This window comes from Paramisgurnus dabryanus, chromosome 2 (genome assembly GCF_030506205.2).
Source record: "Paramisgurnus dabryanus chromosome 2, PD_genome_1.1, whole genome shotgun sequence".
NCBI lineage: Eukaryota > Metazoa > Chordata > Actinopteri > Cypriniformes > Cobitidae > Paramisgurnus > Paramisgurnus dabryanus.
The window spans coordinates 4,880,558-4,898,977 of NC_133338.1; the positions used below are offsets into that span (position 1 = coordinate 4,880,558).

Here is an 18,420-nt window from a genome sequence, read left to right on the forward strand (position 1 = left end):
CTACCATTTTGGCAGTTCTAGGATTCTTTAAGAAAAAAAAAATATAAAGATAGAATATAAATGGACAAAGCAGCAGATTTTTTCCAATGGTATTACATATAGTAGATAATCGGTGGGTTCTGCTGGTATGTTTACTATGGGCACACACACATGGCCGAGAATTACATAATTAAATTCACGCTGACGTAACCTTTGACAAACTATGTAATGTCCACTGGAAGTTCGCTTGTTGCAAAACTTGCACTGCTGGAAATTCTGCATTCGCAAGTTTCATTTTCTGTAAGTTACGTTTTAAGACAACAATACCTCAATGTTTTCACTCAATAACAGGAAAGTGACCAGTACGTGGTTCTCAAACTGTGGGCCCTGAGATGGTGCCAGGCATTTACAGTATAAATGCATTAATTTATCATAAATTCTGTGTGAACCTCAGAAAAACAAGGCTACTAACCAACAGCACTATATCGAATAATTGAATGTTTTAAAATTTCATGTTTAGAAAATGTAAGAAATGTATGCACCGTATACAAGGATGGCCGCACACAGAAAAATTTGAGAACCACTGCTTTAAACAGATCACAGCCATTTTCCCAGGTCTTATAAAGTCTTATGGGGCAGCTTCCCATACAAGTCCAAGCGTGCACATATCAATCTATCAGTGCCATTGTTTTGTCTCAAGATGCACTCTTAACCCTGTCTGGGAAACTGCCCTTTAATAAGTTAAGAGAATTAAAACCTGACACAGTCCAGGGCTCAACGCAAATAAGTTTTCACTGGCCCCAAATATGTCAGTGTCACATATTTAAAAAGAACAATTTAAAAGTCAAATATAATTTTATACATATACAACAGACATGTTCCAAAGAAAAAAGGCTCCCAACTTTTCTGCTTTACCTGTAAACTGACAACAAACTGTGCAAAATATTGCATTGTTTTTTTGCTGTGTTTTACCCAAGTAAATGTCTGCTTCCAAGATGTTAAATAATATACATTGATAAAAATATATTTTAGTGACTGAGGGTGAAGCAATAGCCCCGCGAAGGCACGATCCCCTCTGAGCCTACGCTTAATTTTGGGCACAGTCAGGCGCAGCTGATCATCTGACCTGAGAGAGCGGGCGGATTTATAAGAATGTAAGAGCTCAGAGAGGTATTGTGGTGCAAGACCATTTAGTGATTTAAAAACAAATAACAGAATTTTAAAATGGATCCTAAATTGAATAGGCAGCCAGTGCAAAGAAGCTAAAATTGGGGAAATGTGCTCGTGTTTACGTGTGCCCGTTAAAAGACGTGCTGCTGCATTTTGTACCATCTGAAGACGGGTGATGGAGGACCCACTAACCCCCACATATAGTGAATTACAATAGTCCAGCCGTGTAGTTACAAGGGCATGGATTACAGTTTAAAAATGCTGTCTTGACAAAATTGGCTTAATTTTGGCAAGCTGTATCAAGTAAAAGAAGCTTGATTTGACATCAGCTGTAATCTGACTGTCAAATTTAAGCTCAGGGTCCACCTTAACCCCTAGGTTTGTGATATTAGATTTAATATAGGGTGTCAAGGAACCCAGATCTACAGACGGGGTCCCAGTGGTTCCTCCAAAAACCATCAGTTCAGTTTTTTTGTCATTCAAATTTAAAAAATTCAGAGCCATCCAGGCCTTTATGTCGTTGAGACAATTAAGTAGTTGTCCAACAGAACTATCATTTTTCTTTTTAAGAGGTACATAAATCTGGCTGTCATCTGCATAACAGTGGAATGAAATGCCGTACTTTCTAAGTATGGAACCCAGGGGAAGCAAATACAGAGAAAAAAGTAGAGGGCCGCGGACTGAGCCCTGTGGGACCCCACACAAGAGAGGAGCAGAAGAGGATACAAAATCACTTAAACTAACACAAAAAGTTTGATCCGCTAAGTATGACCTAAATCACTCCAGTGCTATGCCCCTGATGCCCACCCACTGCCTTAACCGTGAATCTCATGATTCACTGTGTTAAATGCAGCAGTTAGATCTAAAAGCACAAGGATAACACAGTTACCAGAGTCAGTAGCTAAAAATATATCATTAAAAACTCTTAAAAGGGCAGTTTCGGTGCTGTTTCGATCAGGCAAGTGACAATACTTTTTACTGGCCTGAACATCTCTCACACTTGTCCTGGGCCACTGGGCAGTCCTTTATGTTGAGCTCTGCAGTCTATTACAACAAAGTCCAGCCAGCCATGCCCCTGTAATTCATACAAATATACATGTAGCCAGGAGCCAAATAGCAAGCAACACTTCAACCACAACAGGATGCCAGGCAGCTTTGTTGGCAGTAGATACACCTTTAAAATCAGAGTATACTTTGCAAACATCTTCAACACCTATAGGACAGAAGCAAACCACAAATATATTTAAGTCATTAAACAGCACTCACAGGAAGCACCACAGAAAAAACTGCTTAAGTTTGCATAGATCTTTTATTTTTTGTATAATCTATAATTCGCATATTGACATCAATTAAATAAAAAGAAGAAAGAGCAAAATAATCTTTAAATTACATGTAAATGACAATGCACCATATATATAGTACAAAAATAGGCCTTAATCTTATATAGCTGTCCCATCATCTAAGGTAGTCATACAAATGATTGGTGTCTTACTGTATTTGGGGCTCTACATGCATCCGTTGACTCTTACAAAGGTGTAAAAAATAAACTGAAGGTAAAATTACAATCCTATGACTCCAGAAGGTTTAGTGTGAACGAAACTTTGTGAGACTGAACACAGAGACATTTAAGCATCGTCATGATTACAACATAAAGGTGACGCCAGACTGTGTTTGGCTCATGTAAAATATTATATACGTGTCAAACAAATGAAAAACCCCAAACAAACAAACCCCCATGACATTGAATGTTTTTATGATGTTATTATAACTCTAGAAAAAACAGTTTTTCATCCTCTAGTCTTTGGTCATACCTTGACAAACACATGTAGTGAGGCTTTTGAAAACGGGTCGCATAGGCTTTACTATTTAACTAAACAAGAGTGCAAAGAAATGCAGATGATAAAGAAATAATCGTTCAGCTAAAATTGCTGTTTTGTTTCGAATGGGAGGAATTTCATGTTTTTGTGGTAAAAGCCGATTCAAGAACAGGTCGGGACCAGATCCACAACACCATCATTATAAAGATATTCAACACCTATGAAAATCAAAGGTGGAGGAGATATTAGTTTACATTTTTAAAACGGTAAATTTGAATGGTACGCATTATGAGCCTGAACTACAGTCTGGTGTGAGTGTTTTATAACTGGCCATATTATATTATCTTTATACAATTTTTTGTTTTGCACAGCTATAAGACCATAATGTGTAGTTTAATGCTAAACCAGCAGACTCTGCATGATAGTGATAAAACCCTGACATCATTTATCAGCAAAACGAACACAACCGACTGCAAGCGCAAATGTGACACACGTTTAATGCATCACATCATTAACATGATTTCTTAAAAGATGTAGCACTTGCGGATCATGAATGTGTGACTCTATATTCAAAAGTGTCTGATACACTATCAAACAAACATGATGAATGGACTTCATAAGAAATAAAGAGTCAAGCCTCTATAAAACCCACTTGAGCCCTTTCTTTGATTACTTTTCAATAAAAAACATCACCCAGATTATGCAAAGGACACCTCGAAGAACCTTATTAAGTTCGGTAAAATAATAACAACCACTACAGGCATTATAAAGGAAGCATTTGATGTGTCATTGGGAGGGATTTATTCTGGTGTTTTTTTTTTTTCAAACTATCCTGCTAAACTAGCTTGGACCTAAACGAAACCTCACAAATGCCTTAAAAAGAACTTTTAAAAGGATAGTTCACCCAAAAATGAGAATTCTGTAAGCATTTACTCACTCCCATGTTGTTACAAACCTGTATGTTCATAATCAAACAGTTCATGAGCCCCATTCACTCCCATAGTATTCTTTTAACTACTTAGGAAGTGAATGGGGCCAATACAAACAGCTTGTATCAACATTTTTGGGTGAACCATCGCTTTAAAGAATGATCATGATTGTCTTTTCCATACTATGAACACAAATAGTGACCAAAGCTTCTCCAAAAAGAAAAAAACATCTTGAATGTAGTATTGTGCACTTTTAGTTTTCACACATGTTTTTTTACACAATCAATAAATTGATTTTACAAAACTCGAAAAGTTAGATGCTTTTTCTGTATTTTTAGGATCTTGACCGTTTTAGACTCCATTCGCTCATTAAATGGAAAAAAGACATTTTGCAAATATATTTGCAACGACACGAATTGGTATTTCTGGTGAATGGGCCATCCAAAAACAAAGTAAATTTAGCCATGTAGATGCTATGGGAAGCAGAAAGCACACAACACGACCTCCACCTCAGATCCTGACCATTGATATGTTCTTCTAAAAGGCTCCCAGCGAGTCAGACCCAGCGTAAAGTCTGACTGTATATAAACATAGTTGCACTGTATCGATTAAAAATTGTTTATTGTATGCAAACATTTTACTATCTTGTTTTTAAATCTCACTAGGCATTTTATATAATATGAAAGAGGCCAAACAACAATCACGTTTATTGTAGTTTTAAGACTTGAGCCCGGTCGACATCACGCCGTCCTCGTCGCTCGTGATCGGAAGCTTCTCACTGGTCAAGAGCGTGAATTAATGTCAACCATGGCTCGTAATTAGGAGAGGTGGAAAAAGATCACAAAAAACCCTTGAGAATGAAACAGGAAGTGAGATCAGTCAGACGAACCCCAGTAAAGAAACACACCGGTGGCTACAAAAAGAGACAACAGTGCAGTAGAGGCAAAGGACGTGGTCAAGACGGGGTTAAAGAGCACTTTGTGTTTTGATGAAGCCAGTCCTCTCATTGTGGATATCAAACTCTTCATTATCAGACTCGGTAATGCCATCGTCCATCCAAACGCTGGGAATGCCCTTATAGGCGACGGCAGTTCGGTTCAAGCCGAAGTCCACATGCGAGAAGGCGTCCAATCCCGTGAGGATCGGTGCGAAGCCGCGGGAGCGAAGCTGCAGCAAGCCGAACACGCCACAAAACGTAGCCACGATGAAGGCACAGCTGATCACCGCCATGGCGACGGGCAGGTTAGAGGTGAAGACCGGGTGGAGGTTCCCGGACAAGCCGTTGCCGTGCGATCGGCTGTCCTGAGTCTCTCGAAGGATCTGGTTCTGGTGTAAACAGCTGCTGGTGACGGGGTCCAGGTGGCTGTGAGGGGGGCAGGAGATGCAGTCCTGAGGTCCCGTGGCGCTGCAGGTGAGGCAGACGGGGTGACAGGGCACGCAGGCGGGGTGGACGACCGGTAACACCTCGTTGTTGGGGAGTACAACGGGACGGGTGCCCGGTGTGTAACCGGCTGGACAGTCTCTCACGCAGCCTTTCTGGTACAAGTAGAAGCCTGGGTTGCACTCTGTGTAGAGAAGAGGAAGAAATACATTTTTAATCACTTAAGAAAGATGTAAAAGATACAGCTCATTACCTCTCTAAACCCATCCAAAATGTACATGCATTAATATTTTGCCTTCGGTATAGGCAGACTGCATGATGAAAGCATTTGTGAAAAACTAATCATTTGATTTGTCCCTTAAAAAAAGAAATAGAAGATGGATGTCTATGAGGTAACTCATCTTTCCTATTCCCTAATGGACAGATATATCACAAGAGGTCTTGTGTCCTTAAATGTATTATGTGACCAGGACGGTTAGGATTAGGGTTGGAACTAAACTCTGCAGCACAGTGGCCCTCCAGGATCCAGGGTTCCCCACTTCTAGGCTAAACGGATTCCAAAATGGTAAAAATCAAATGTTTAATTCTGGGGTCCCACACCTTAGTTAAAGGGATAGTTTGGCCAAAAATTATATTAAACCCATGATTTACTCACCCCCAAGCTGTCAGAGTTGCATATGTCCATCGTTTTTCAGACAAACACATTTTCGGATATTTTAGAAAATGTTTTAGAACTTTCAGTTGATTGAATGTAATGTTACGGGGTCCACAACCTTCCGGTAGCGCTGCCATCTTAGTCGCTTCCACATTCAGGATGAGAGCTGCTCTGTGCCCCCGCCCTCCGAATTTGTCATACGTCACTAAGAAAAGTGCGTTCACTACACTAATACTCTCTCCTGAATACAGAGGAGTCTAAGATGGCGGCGCTACCGGAGGGTAGTTATTTTCATTAATAAAGTTTTAAATATGGATATTTCTACAACAACACCGCGTGGATTACCCTCAGAAGACCTTTGTTTATCATCCTGGAGCCGTTTGGATTTAATTTGTGAAGGATGGACGCACTTTTTTTGGACTTGAAGGTCGTGGAGCCCGTAACATTACACTTAATCAACTGAAAGATCTAAAACCTTTTCTAAAATATCCGAAAATGTGTTTGTCTGAAAAACGATGGACATATGCAACTCGGACAGCTTGGGGATGAGTAAATCATGGGTTTAATATCATTTTTGGCCGAACTATCCCTTTAATCTCAAATTCAAGGACCTTTCAAGGACCTTTCAAGGACTTTCCAGGTCCAATTCCCTCAAATTCAAGGACTAAATGTGGGGACACATTTCAAGTGAGAGCAAGGTTACATCGTGTTAACTTTTAAGATACATTGTTACAGTTCCCTTTCGAGGGAACTCGCGCTGCGTCACTGTGTGAGACTTTGGGGACGCCTCCAGGGGTAAGTGCGTTTGAATGTGTATATCAAATTCAACCAATGGTGAGGCTTAACAACAAAGACAGGGTGACGCGGGAGCCAGGAAGTATATCGCTATCTGAAATATTGCCAAGGACGGCGTTACAGGGACGCAGGAAGTATGGAAAGGGAGACGCAGTGTCTCGTTCCCTTCTCAGGGAACAACAGTTACATACGTAACCCGAGACGTTTTTATGTGTTAAACACAACTATGCAAAAAAGCATTTTGGTATGAATCAACATTCACATACAGAAGATATAAACATTTAAAGCGAACAGTTTAGCACGTGTGCTTAAAAAGTCTAGAATTTTTCCAGAAAACTTTTTTCATAAAATAGATTCAAGCACTTTCAATGACCTGTATCTATGTATGCATATTTTCAAAACCTTTCCAGGGCCTTGAATTGTTTCCCCCAGATTCACAAACTTTCAAGGACTCATGGGAACCCTGTTAACTCTAAGGGAGCTGGAAAATGAGCCTATTTTCAAAAAGTGGAGTGTCCCTTTAACCAAAAGCACTCACTGTCTCTTGGTAAGGAAGTGAAGATCTATATCTCATTTGCATTTAAAAAATACACACGATAAGAGTGCTTTTTTGCTCTCAGCCAAATAAGGGCATTTGAGACATGCTATAACAAATGATCTGTGGGGTATTTTGAGCTGAAACACACCTGAGATTTATGTTACATCTTGTAAAAATGGTCATAATATGTGCCCTTTAAAAAGTCTGAATAGTTGGGCAGCTCACGTTATGAATCAGTGTGCACACTGAAGCCAAACGCTGCATCATTCTGCGCTGTCACCGCTTATTTACGTTTTCTACAATGCTTAAAATGCTAACATGCCAACTCATGATCATACTGACCAAAGACTTTGTGATAAAACTACATAGTAAGCTGTGGTTAGTCTGCTTTGTGATGCCTATTCACACCAAATCCAGTCACTCCAATGCACTGTCCTTTCTGTATGAAGGTAAAAGGCTTAATTTGGGTCCGAATATCCCAAAAGATTCGGTAAACTTCATTTACAGGGGTAAAAAACTTGTATATTCAATTCTTCTTCTTTACACTTAGAGGACTTTGCAAAATCGACAGATTCTGCCAACAAAGCAGTATTTCTGAATGGCATTAAGCCGATTTAAAGCGAAATTATTTGATGAACGTATAGAATGTGCCGAGATCATATGGTCAATATCTTTATCTCTGTGACGTCTGCATCTGAGCTCTTCAATTGTCACCGGCACAGGGAAGTATGAACATTTCTTGACCACCATAATGTGTGCAAGCCTTGTCAAGGAATAAGGTGAGAAACCAACTGAAATTCAAGCATGGTGTCATCGATCATCAAAACCAAATGCGGGTATCAACATTCAGCATTAAAACATGTAGACACAGATGTGTACCTCCTATCTCTCAAGGGATCTGAGATGACAACTCGGCTTATTGCTATAATGACAAATATACTTCCTGTGGGTTTTGTTAAGAGTGATAAGTTTAAGATAACATACTAGGGGTGTGCATGATGCATTGTTTGCAATAATATCGTTGTTGTTTTAATGTGCAAGTATATCACTTGCTTTTCAAAAACCAGCCTTTAGTGCCCACAAATTCAATTTGCATGCACATTCAGAGCATTCATTGCGCCATGTGTATGAGTTTAAAATTAACAACATATTCAATTTTATCACTTTAGCCGATCTTGCTCTTTGCGCCGGCCCGTACAAACACTTTTATTATAGCTGGCCGCGCTTTTTATGTCTGTAACGAGAACAGCAACCAGGAAAGGGAAGTTACTTGAGAAGTTATTTATGGTTTTTCCTGACAAATACAGTCAGTTCATAATAATATTTTTAAACGGATTATAAAATCAAGAATATGAACTATTATAAACATAATAGCGTACAAATGGCTGAAGAGGAACTCACTTTCATTAAAGCAATAGGCCATTATATAAAGCTGCACATCACTTCTTATGCCGTGTATGATTGTTTCCATTTGCGCTATGGTTTAGTACCTGAATGCTTATATTTTAAATCATAAAGACCTTTTTTGTTTAGTTAACAACATCAGCATCAACGTATTAGTTGGGGCTGCAACTAATTAATTGGGCGATTAATCGACTAATCGCGTAAAAACATAAATATTTATTCAATCACATTTTCACTTATTAAAGCTAAATAAGGTTTTTAATTTGTATATGATTTTTATATTTTGTGCAGCATTTAAATAGTTACATCTATAAAATATAGATAGAATAGAATATAGAATAAATATTTGTTTTTATGCGATTAGTCGATTAATCGCCCAATTAATTAGTTGCAGCCCCAACTAACACGTTGATGTCAAAATATAAATAAATTTAAATATAAACTAATACGTTGATGTCAAAATATAAATAAATTAAATTAATTGAGTTTTCAGGGATGTGCTGGGGAGGAAATTTTGCCACAGATTAAAAAACTCATTTTAATTTCCAACTTTAGACATTGATGAGAATCAACATTAGTCGTTATTAACAAAAAAAGTCATTATGATATAAAAGTGATGCACATGCGTTGTTACAGTAATAAAAACCTGGATTTTCTTCTTATTTTTAAAACAGATGCTTAGTTTGTGGTTCACTTCTATTTTTATGAAATACCAACAACAATTAAACAAATACAAACTCACTTATATTAAAAGAAATTAAACTTTATTAACCAGCATTTGTTTGCGTTTTTGCTTCCACCATTGTCCGGTCAGGGTTGCCAGATGCGTGTAACAAAACCAACCCAATGGCCATTAAAAATGAGTCCAAAAGCATCCCAATGACTATTCACAGCTCAAATACCAACAACTAATGAATCATTTAATCTCTAATCTGCAGAAACCTGCAGAAACAAAAAAGTAGCCCACTTTGGAACTCGGCCGAAATGCAGAGGACCTGGCAACGCTGCCGTCCACGCTGTCCGACATTGGTGCGGGAGCAAGTGATGTAACGGACAAACTAATCAATAATGTTATAATTTTTTATCAATTAGTTGTTGCAGGAGGGAGCTAGAACAATATAAGACTATCCAAAATATTCTCTGGTCTCATTATCAGAAAAATCATAGATATGCATTTTTGGCCAATATCGCACATTTCTATCCACCTCATTTTTTAAGTAAATGTTGGCGCCGCCATCTTTGAGCTCCTTTGTGTTAAGACTTCCGGTGAGCCACTAAAGCCAATGGTAGTCATATTGCAAGGGACACGAGTGTGCCGTTTTGACTGGCTTTTTAATGTTTATTATTAAATCCAGGAAGACCGACATAATTTGTGCAGTTAGTGGTTGCCATAATAGCTGATACAAATGCAGTAAATCTCTACAAAACATTGGTTTTAACCATAATACAAGCATAAGAGCCGAATGTGTATGTGGCGCACGTGTGCCCATTTTCCACACATCTAATATTATGCTGATAAAAATATGCTGGTATTTATTCTACTATATATTATTACAAAAGTGCGATTACAGTAAAGAATATATACGTCAAATAGCTTATTAGTTAATGTTTATAATAGTTTTTAATGTGTTTGCGTACTTTTGTTATGTTTTAAATCAACAACAAATAGTTTAAAAAAAGCAAATTATTTAATGAGCCCATGTCTCCATCTAGTGAGAAGTGCTGTAATAATATTTTATAAAACGAAAACAATACAATACATGCAAGAATTTAATGTTTATTATGGTTATTGTGACATTTTAAACATTTTATATTTGCGCATTGAAGACCCGTCAACAACAACAACAACACAAAATGATTGAATATATCTTCATTTGATATATCAGGCAACTTCTTAATTTCATCCTCACACGGGTTCATACACGGCGGGTGTAGTAAATTTTTACCATAACTGTTTAAATCATGTGTTATGCGTGCTCCCACTTCACTGTTTTTACAGGCTGGCTATTGGAAAGGACATCTTGCACAAATACGTCACTTCACTTAGTTCTGCGTTCGAAAATAAGGTGGATAACAAGTGTTTTTCCCCACTAATAAGTCAACCTTCACATGAGTTGATATGTTAATTTCTCCAAGATTATGCATGTACAATAATATGATGTACTATATGCATCCGTAAAGTCCTTAATACATAAACACTCATCTCTAAACCCACACCTAAATTGCATTATATGCAGGCAGGTCAAACCTTCCCCTGTAACTGGGTGGTTTATCAAGACCAGCATGGACCGCAAAGTAGACCAGACTTCATGAGGCTACATGAGACTAAATTGCATTATATTTATTGTGAGTAGGGCCTTCAGAAATAAGTATGGCATACTTCATATGCCATTATGGTGCTCAAAGGGGTTAAAGCAGGTAAAGGTATCTGATGGACGTCTCGCAAAGCTAGTTAAAGCCTGCGGTGAAGATTTGGCAGTGGCATTAATGAAGGTGTCATTGAAAGGTGAGCAGACACCGGTGGATAAAAGTGTAATGTATGAGAAGGTAAAAATGAGCTGGCAGAGAGAGCGGCATGACCACAAGCTACACTGGACAGCAGCCCTGTACACTCCTGCCAATGCAGCTGGCATCACGAGCTCGTTTCAGGATGGAGTTATTAACACACAATTTAACAGAAAGACATGACCAGCACAGACACTCGACGGAGGCAAATGGGAGCTGTAAGCGAGGTTTATAGCTCGGATTTAAATCATTAGTTACAGCTGGTCTTCAGATAATTATTTAGTAGAAGAATATTTTGATAATACAGTAAGTGTGCTGCATTACTACAAATGCTCTCGTTTTCTTTTATCATTTATACTACAAATGTTTATTTAAACATAATAATAAAAAAATAATAAAACAGTACAGTCTTTATACTGGAAATGGCATTGCATTGTGTGATTCAGTATTCACTGGATGTATTCTGGACATTTTGTTTAATGCAGCAGGTCATTCAGGTTTCAAGCATTCAGAAAATTAGCAGATTGTGCACAGCAAAGAGTTTGATAAAAATAAAATAGTAGTGTGCTATTCTGATGTCACCAACTCAAAATGAAACAACTGAATTAAGTGTAGATAAGTACCATGAGCAGCTGGTAGGGGGCACACTTTCATCATGAGTAGCTGTGACACTCACCTGTGCAGACTTGATTGAGGTCGTAGGTTTTGCAGCTGCTGTCAACCATCACACCCGAGTCAGGAGATGAAGAGATGGGTAAACTGGGCGCAGTGCCATACAGAACCAGCGTGAACTGGGTTAGGGTGCCTAATGGGAGCGAGAGAGAGAGAAAGAGAGATGTTTAGATTCTTTCACCTAAAAAAGTACCACAAACCACCTAGTAACTAAGTACCGGGTATTCTGTACCAAGTCGATACTAAAAAGCATTGGTACCAGGTTATCTTAAGTACCGGAATCACAGCAGAACCTGGTCCAGACGGATATGATGTGCTGTTTTCACAGGTTGTCAGTCCGAAACTTTTCATAGACGCAATGCAACGAGTGCCGATACGGGGTCACTGAACTCCACCAAATCATTTAAAGATGTGTAGAGATGCACACAGAGATACTTCAAGCAGATTACAGAGCGAACGAGCAAAGAGTCGGGAAGAAACGAGGAAACACATTTATGGCCGCCATCTGGATTCATTGGAGTTCAAGCAGGTGAGCTTCAGTTTAGCTTGCGTTTGCTTTATGAGCGTTATAGCATAGTTTCATTTTAATGTTGGATTGAAATAAACACCAGTTTGTTAACTTAATAGTTAGTACAGTAAAAGCAGGGTCTTTATTAACCATTTAATGCTTTAAAAACTTTTACAGGGGGTAATGTACATAATGGCAATGCTTTTATTTTTTATATTGACAATTAACTTTATTAATAAAAGAGTGTTTAATAAGCATGTTTTTGTGTTTTAGTTTGGAACCGAAATCGGTACCGAGAATAGTGTTTCTATTTTTTACCGGCATCGGCACCAACTTTTGAAATTTTGGTACCGCAACATCCCTAAACCAGACAATATCCCCCCCAATTAAGCGATTATTTGAATCTATTAGATTAGATTTTTTTTACTTATTATAGCTAAATAAAACCCTAAGGAATGGTTTCCCCAACATGGATTAGTTTAAGACAGGATTAGACCTTAGTTTGATTATGAAATATAACTAGTTTTAACAAACATGTCTTACTAAAAACATTACTTGTGTGCATTTTGAGGCAAAACAAAGAGCACTGATGTATTTAAAAATATATCAGTGCAAGTTGTTTTCAGTCTGGACAGCGCTTTCCTTTTTTTTAGTCTAGGACTAGTCTAATCCCTGTCCGGGAAACCGCCCCTAAATATTTCTGTATAGATGTGTACTTTAAAAAGTGCAAAAGCCACACATTGAGTTTTACCAATATAATCTTACATTTTTATATTTTAATAATTATTTTTAAATAAGTTTGCCCAGTTAAAACATATTTAAATATAATATATAAATAAACAAAACATATTGGGGCGGTTTCCGGACATGGATTAGACTAGTCCTAGACTAAAATAGTAACACTTTACAATAAGGTTCATTATTTAACATTAGTTAATGTATTAAATAACATGAACAAACCACGAGAAATACATTTGTTACAGTATTTATTAATTTATTGTTATTTATTGTTCTTTGTTAATGTTAGTTAATAGAAAAAAAAAATTAAATTGTTTGTTCATGTTTGTTCACAGTGCATTAACTAATGTTAACAAGATTTTAATAAAGTATTACTAATTGTTGAAATTAACATAAACAAATATTTAAAAAATGCTGTATAAGTGCAGATCATTATGTTAACTAATGTAGTTAACTAATGTTAACTAATAAACCTTATTGTAAAGTGTTACCACTAAAATAAATGTAAGAGCTGTCCAAACTGAAAACAACTTGCACTTACATATTTTAAAATACATCAGTGCCCTTTGTTTTCCCTTTTGTTTGCCCTTTTGTTTTGTGAAAACAATGACTAAAGTGGGCCCCTCTCATATCTTATTGCTTTGATAAATGATAAACAACAATGATTAATATTATGTTCCTTAATAAAAACAAATACAACATAGTCTATTGTAGCTAATACAGAATGTGTACACAATTGCAATGTATATTTCTGTTTATTTACAAATCAAATGTGGCTCATCCAAAGAGATTTTGAAGGGCTAAGCATTTTCTTATACAGCTTCCTGGAACAAATAGTTAGAATAGATTTTAATTGGCCAATTATGGCATTCAGCAGTCACTTAATTTTGTATAATGACCACTTAACGATATAACTGCATTATAGGCTGTTGTCCTAAGCAACAGATTTCCCACATCGCTGTTTGTTTCCTGTTTCTTGTGTCACTTCATCGTCTCTTTCTTCTAAAACGAAATGAGTTTAAATCGATACTCCACATCCATCCGTTTATTTATTTGGTAAGTGGCTGTGTAATAAGAAAAAGTCAATTTCGTCTGTAATGACCATCTGACCGTACATTATGCCTTACATAATCTCTTATAGAGCATGTTTATTTTGTGTGCTAGATCTTCATTTTGTCATGCAACAGAACATCCACATAGACTTCTTAACCATATTATTCAGTAACTATAGCGTCAACATCCAGTTTCAGTTAGTTTCTTAAACAAAAACATAGAGAAATGGCTCAGATAATGCACTTCACCAATGACTCTTTTAAAAATCTGAGCAGAACAAATGAATGGACGTCAGTCTTTATTTACAGTGTTCAGGGGCAGCTGGAAAGCGTGATAGGGAGGAAAAACTTACTTAGCTAGATTTAATTAATCAGATTTACTGCAGGGTGTGGTGAAGAAAAACAAATAAAGCGTGACATAAAAGTAGAAAAATGAATTGGGCAAGACAAGCGGATTTAGAGAGAGGATACATTGTGGCTTTCTGTAAAGTATCAAACAATGGGATGTATACAAAAGAGGGGTTTATCTAGATAACAATCAAATGATTAGACCTTTAATCGTTTTAAAAATGTTTTGGTTCATGCCATTGATGATAGCGAGAGATATAAAAGCACTTGTTAGAGATAGGCTTAGAAATAAAAAGTGGCTACCGTAGTCGCTGGTTCCAGCCGTGTTCTCGATCTCCAGGCTCCATTCTCCACGAGGGTCCTCATCCCAGGAGTGGGTGGTCATAAAAGCCCAGTCATTAAAGCCCTCCGAGGAGTAATCGTGAGGTCTGAGAGACAAGACACGAACCATTAGACTCGCCTAAACAAGGGGATGTGTAATGATGCCAGCAATTTTAAAGTACTCGAGAGACTTCATGCACGTGTCTAACCTGGGTGCAAGCAATGTGGAACGTGTCCCCTGTGGACTGATCAGGTGGATGGCCAGATTTCCTCTGCGGTTGTAGGACAAGGTGAGTTGAGCTTGGGCGTGCTCCAATGAGCTCACGAAGTTCGGAGTCCCACCGCAAGCATCCACGTTTTTGGTGATCACCAAATGACTCTCAATATTCCTGTAAAAAGGGGCAACAAATTGAAAATGTATTATTAAACACTACAAATTTAAAACATCGAATTAAAGTCTCGATGGAAACATAGCATAAGAATAAAATATATTTCCTTTTCGTTTGTATGTAGTGACTGAGGGTCAAGCACTGAGCCGGTGTCTCTCATGCTGGCCCAAAGTATTATTTCACAAAGGGGGCAGCGCTGAGGCATTATTTATGCGCAATGTTTCACATTAAATTAACGCGACACTCGTTTGCTTATATTACACAAGAACATTCGTCGTTGCATGTTGACATCTATGAACAATTGCATGTAGAATATCACATTATAATGTAGCGCAGCTATTGTAAAGGGAGATATGCAACAGTTTGCCGACATCTCCGTTGAGTGTACATTAACACAGTGACAGAGAGTGAGTATGTGACACACACAATTAGTTGTCCTGTACAATTCTGTTTACCAAGGCTTTTCGTAGTTGTTGTGACTGCGGTTATCCTTCCCAGATCTGTGAGGTAACGTGACCTGGGACTTTACTAACCGCACATGATGTTTTTCCTGTATCTGTGCAAGGCAAACAAACCAGTGCGCCTTTACTTGTTACTTTCACTTTCATGAGATGAGTATGTGCGCTTAATCTGCTTAGACTTCGACAGCAAAAAAGGTGACTATAAATTGTAAAAAATAACCCGCCAAACTGATCAGCAAATTGACAGCGTTACCACAATAGGTGGATATGATTTTCATCATTTTATTCACTGCGAACCGGTTGCAGAACCCCCAACCTTATTTTCAAAAACTCATCGGAGCTGAACGAATCACAAGAAGGAGCTCTTTTGCATCCAAAATGGCGAATTTCGCTTTAAAGGGGACAAGTATGCATCCCTGGAATACATTCTGACACAATAGCATCCTAGCCGCATTAACGCTACAATGTGCCAACAAACACATGTATCACTCGGTCAGCAGTGGTCGTGGGTGGGCTTTATCAATGTGATGTCACATTAACAAGAGAATCAAAAAAATCAGGTTTCATTTTCTCTTAAAGATCGGAAGGTGACCCTTATTTACCATATATACCCTCGCATTGGGCCCCCAATTTGCTAAATCCTCAACTGTGGATAATATTATTATGCCGCAATATTTAGTCTGTCTGGAACTAAGCTGAGTTAAACCACATCACTGTGTGACACTTCAATACATATGAACGGCTGCTACGCTAATACGATTTTGTTTTTCTCTCCCTGTCTCGTCCTCGACCCGAGGACGAGACAAACAGACCCAGTCCCGGTAGATGTGAAAGTCGGCACACCTCTGATCTACTGGCCGTCCTTCAACGTTATGCCCAGCTGATACCTGACCAACGATCACCGGCAGAACCGCTTAATCTCCGCTAAATCTCCATTTCCGTTCTCCCAAGGGTTTTTCCCTCCTAGGACTTATTTTTCCTCGGATAAAAGCACGGGGTTTTTTTTCTCCTAGGGGGTTTTTCACCCCGGGGAGGCAGCCTTTTTGGGCTTTACCTAGCTTCCTCTTCTATACGTTGCTTTAGTAATACGTGCAATTATAATATTGAGTCATAGCCGCAGCAAATTTAACTGCTCATGCTATCATGTATTCTGTTGTGCTATCTGTCGTTTTCTGTGCTTTTCACTGCTTCTATTTATGTAAAGCTGCTTTGAAACAATTGACTTTTGTGAAAAGCGCTATATAAATAAAATTGAATTGAATTGAATTGAAAACAGCATGTTATAGAGCAGTGTTGTTTTTGGCAGCCCTATTAGTTTTAGTCTTAGTCTTTTGGACGAAAATGCTTTTTAGTTATAAACTTGATAGTTTTAGTCAAGTTTTAGTGGACGAAAACACAAAAAGGTTTTAATCAAGTTTTAGTCGACGAAAACACAAAAAGGTTTTAATCAAGTTTTAGTCGACGAAAACACAAAAAGGTTTTAGTCAAGTTTTAGTCGACGTAAGCACAAAAAGGTTTTAGTCAAGTTTTAGTGGACGAAAACACAAAAAGGTTTTAGTCAAGTTTTAGTCGACGTAAACACAAAAAGGTTTTGGTCAAGTTTTAGTCGACGAAAACACAAAAAGGTTTTAATCAAGTTTTAGTCGACGAAAACACAAAAAGGTTTTAGTCAAGTTTTAGTCGACGAAAACACAAAAAGGTTTTAATCAAGTTTTAGTCGACGAAAACACAAAAAGGTTTCAGTCAAGTTTTAGTCGACGAAAACACAAAAAGGTTTTAGTCAAGTTTTAGTCAACGTAAACACAAAAAGGTTTTAGTCAAGTTTTAGTGGACGAAAACACAAAAAGGTTTTAGTCAAGTTTTATTCGACGAAAACACAAAAAGGTTTTAGTCAAGTTTTAGTCGACGAAATCACAAAAAGGTTTCAGTCAAGTTTTAGTCGACTAAAACACAAAAAGGTTTTAATCAAGTTTTAGTCGACGAAAACTCAAAAAGGTTTCAGTCAAGTTTTAGTGGACGAAAACACAAAAAGGTTTTAATCAAGTTTTAGTCGACGAAAACACAAAAAGGTTTTAATCAAGTTTTAGTGGACGAAAACACAAAAAGGTTTTAGTCAAGTTTAAGTCGACGTAAACACAAAAAGGTTTTAGTCAAGTTTTAGTCAACGTAAACACAAAAAGGTTTTAGTCAAGTTTTAGTCGACGAAAACACAAAAAGGTTTTAGTCAAGTTTTAGTCGACGAAAACACAAAAAGGTTTTAGTCAAGTTTTAGTCGACGAAAACACAAAAAGGTTTTAGTCAAGTTTTAGTCGACGAAAACACAAAAAGGTTTTAGTCAAGTTTTAGTCGACGAAAACACAAAAAGGTTTTAGTCAAGTTTTAGTCGACGAAAACACAAAAAGGTTTTAGTCAAGTTTTAGTCGACGTAAACACAAAAAGGTTTTAGTCAAGTTTTAGTCGACGAAAACACAAAAAGGTTTTAGTCAAGTTTTAGTCGACGAAAACACAAAAAGGTTTTAATCAAGTTTTAGTCGACGAAAACACAAAAAGGTTTCAGTCAAGTTTTAGTCGACGAAAACACAAAAAGGTTTTAGTCAAGTTTTAGTCAACGTAAACACAAAAAGGTTTTAGTCAAGTTTTAGTGGACGAAAACACAAAAAGGTTTTAGTCAAGTTTTATTCGACGAAAACACAAAAAGGTTTTAGTCAAGTTTTAGTCGACGAAATCACAAAAAGGTTTCAGTCAAGTTTTAGTCGAC

At 37.6% G+C, this 18,420-nt stretch overlaps 1 protein-coding gene across 2 annotated transcripts in view; it reads right to left on the reverse strand.

The window, feature by feature from the left end:
• Positions 1-2,439: 2,439 nt before the first annotated feature.
• furina (furin (paired basic amino acid cleaving enzyme) a) overlaps positions 2,440-18,420 on the reverse strand; it is a 141,046-nt gene continuing 125,065 nt past the window's right edge. For both annotated transcript variants that reach the window (XM_065294224.2, XM_065294223.2), the window contains exons 13-16: positions 15,022-15,201; positions 14,795-14,919; positions 11,850-11,978; positions 2,440-5,460 (exon numbers count right to left, since the gene is read on the reverse strand). In XM_065294224.2, the coding sequence (XP_065150296.1) occupies positions 4,862-5,460; positions 11,850-11,978; positions 14,795-14,919; positions 15,022-15,201 (1,033 nt within the window). In that variant the 3' untranslated portion in view covers positions 2,440-4,861. The remainder of the gene's footprint in view (positions 5,461-11,849; positions 11,979-14,794; positions 14,920-15,021; positions 15,202-18,420) is intronic.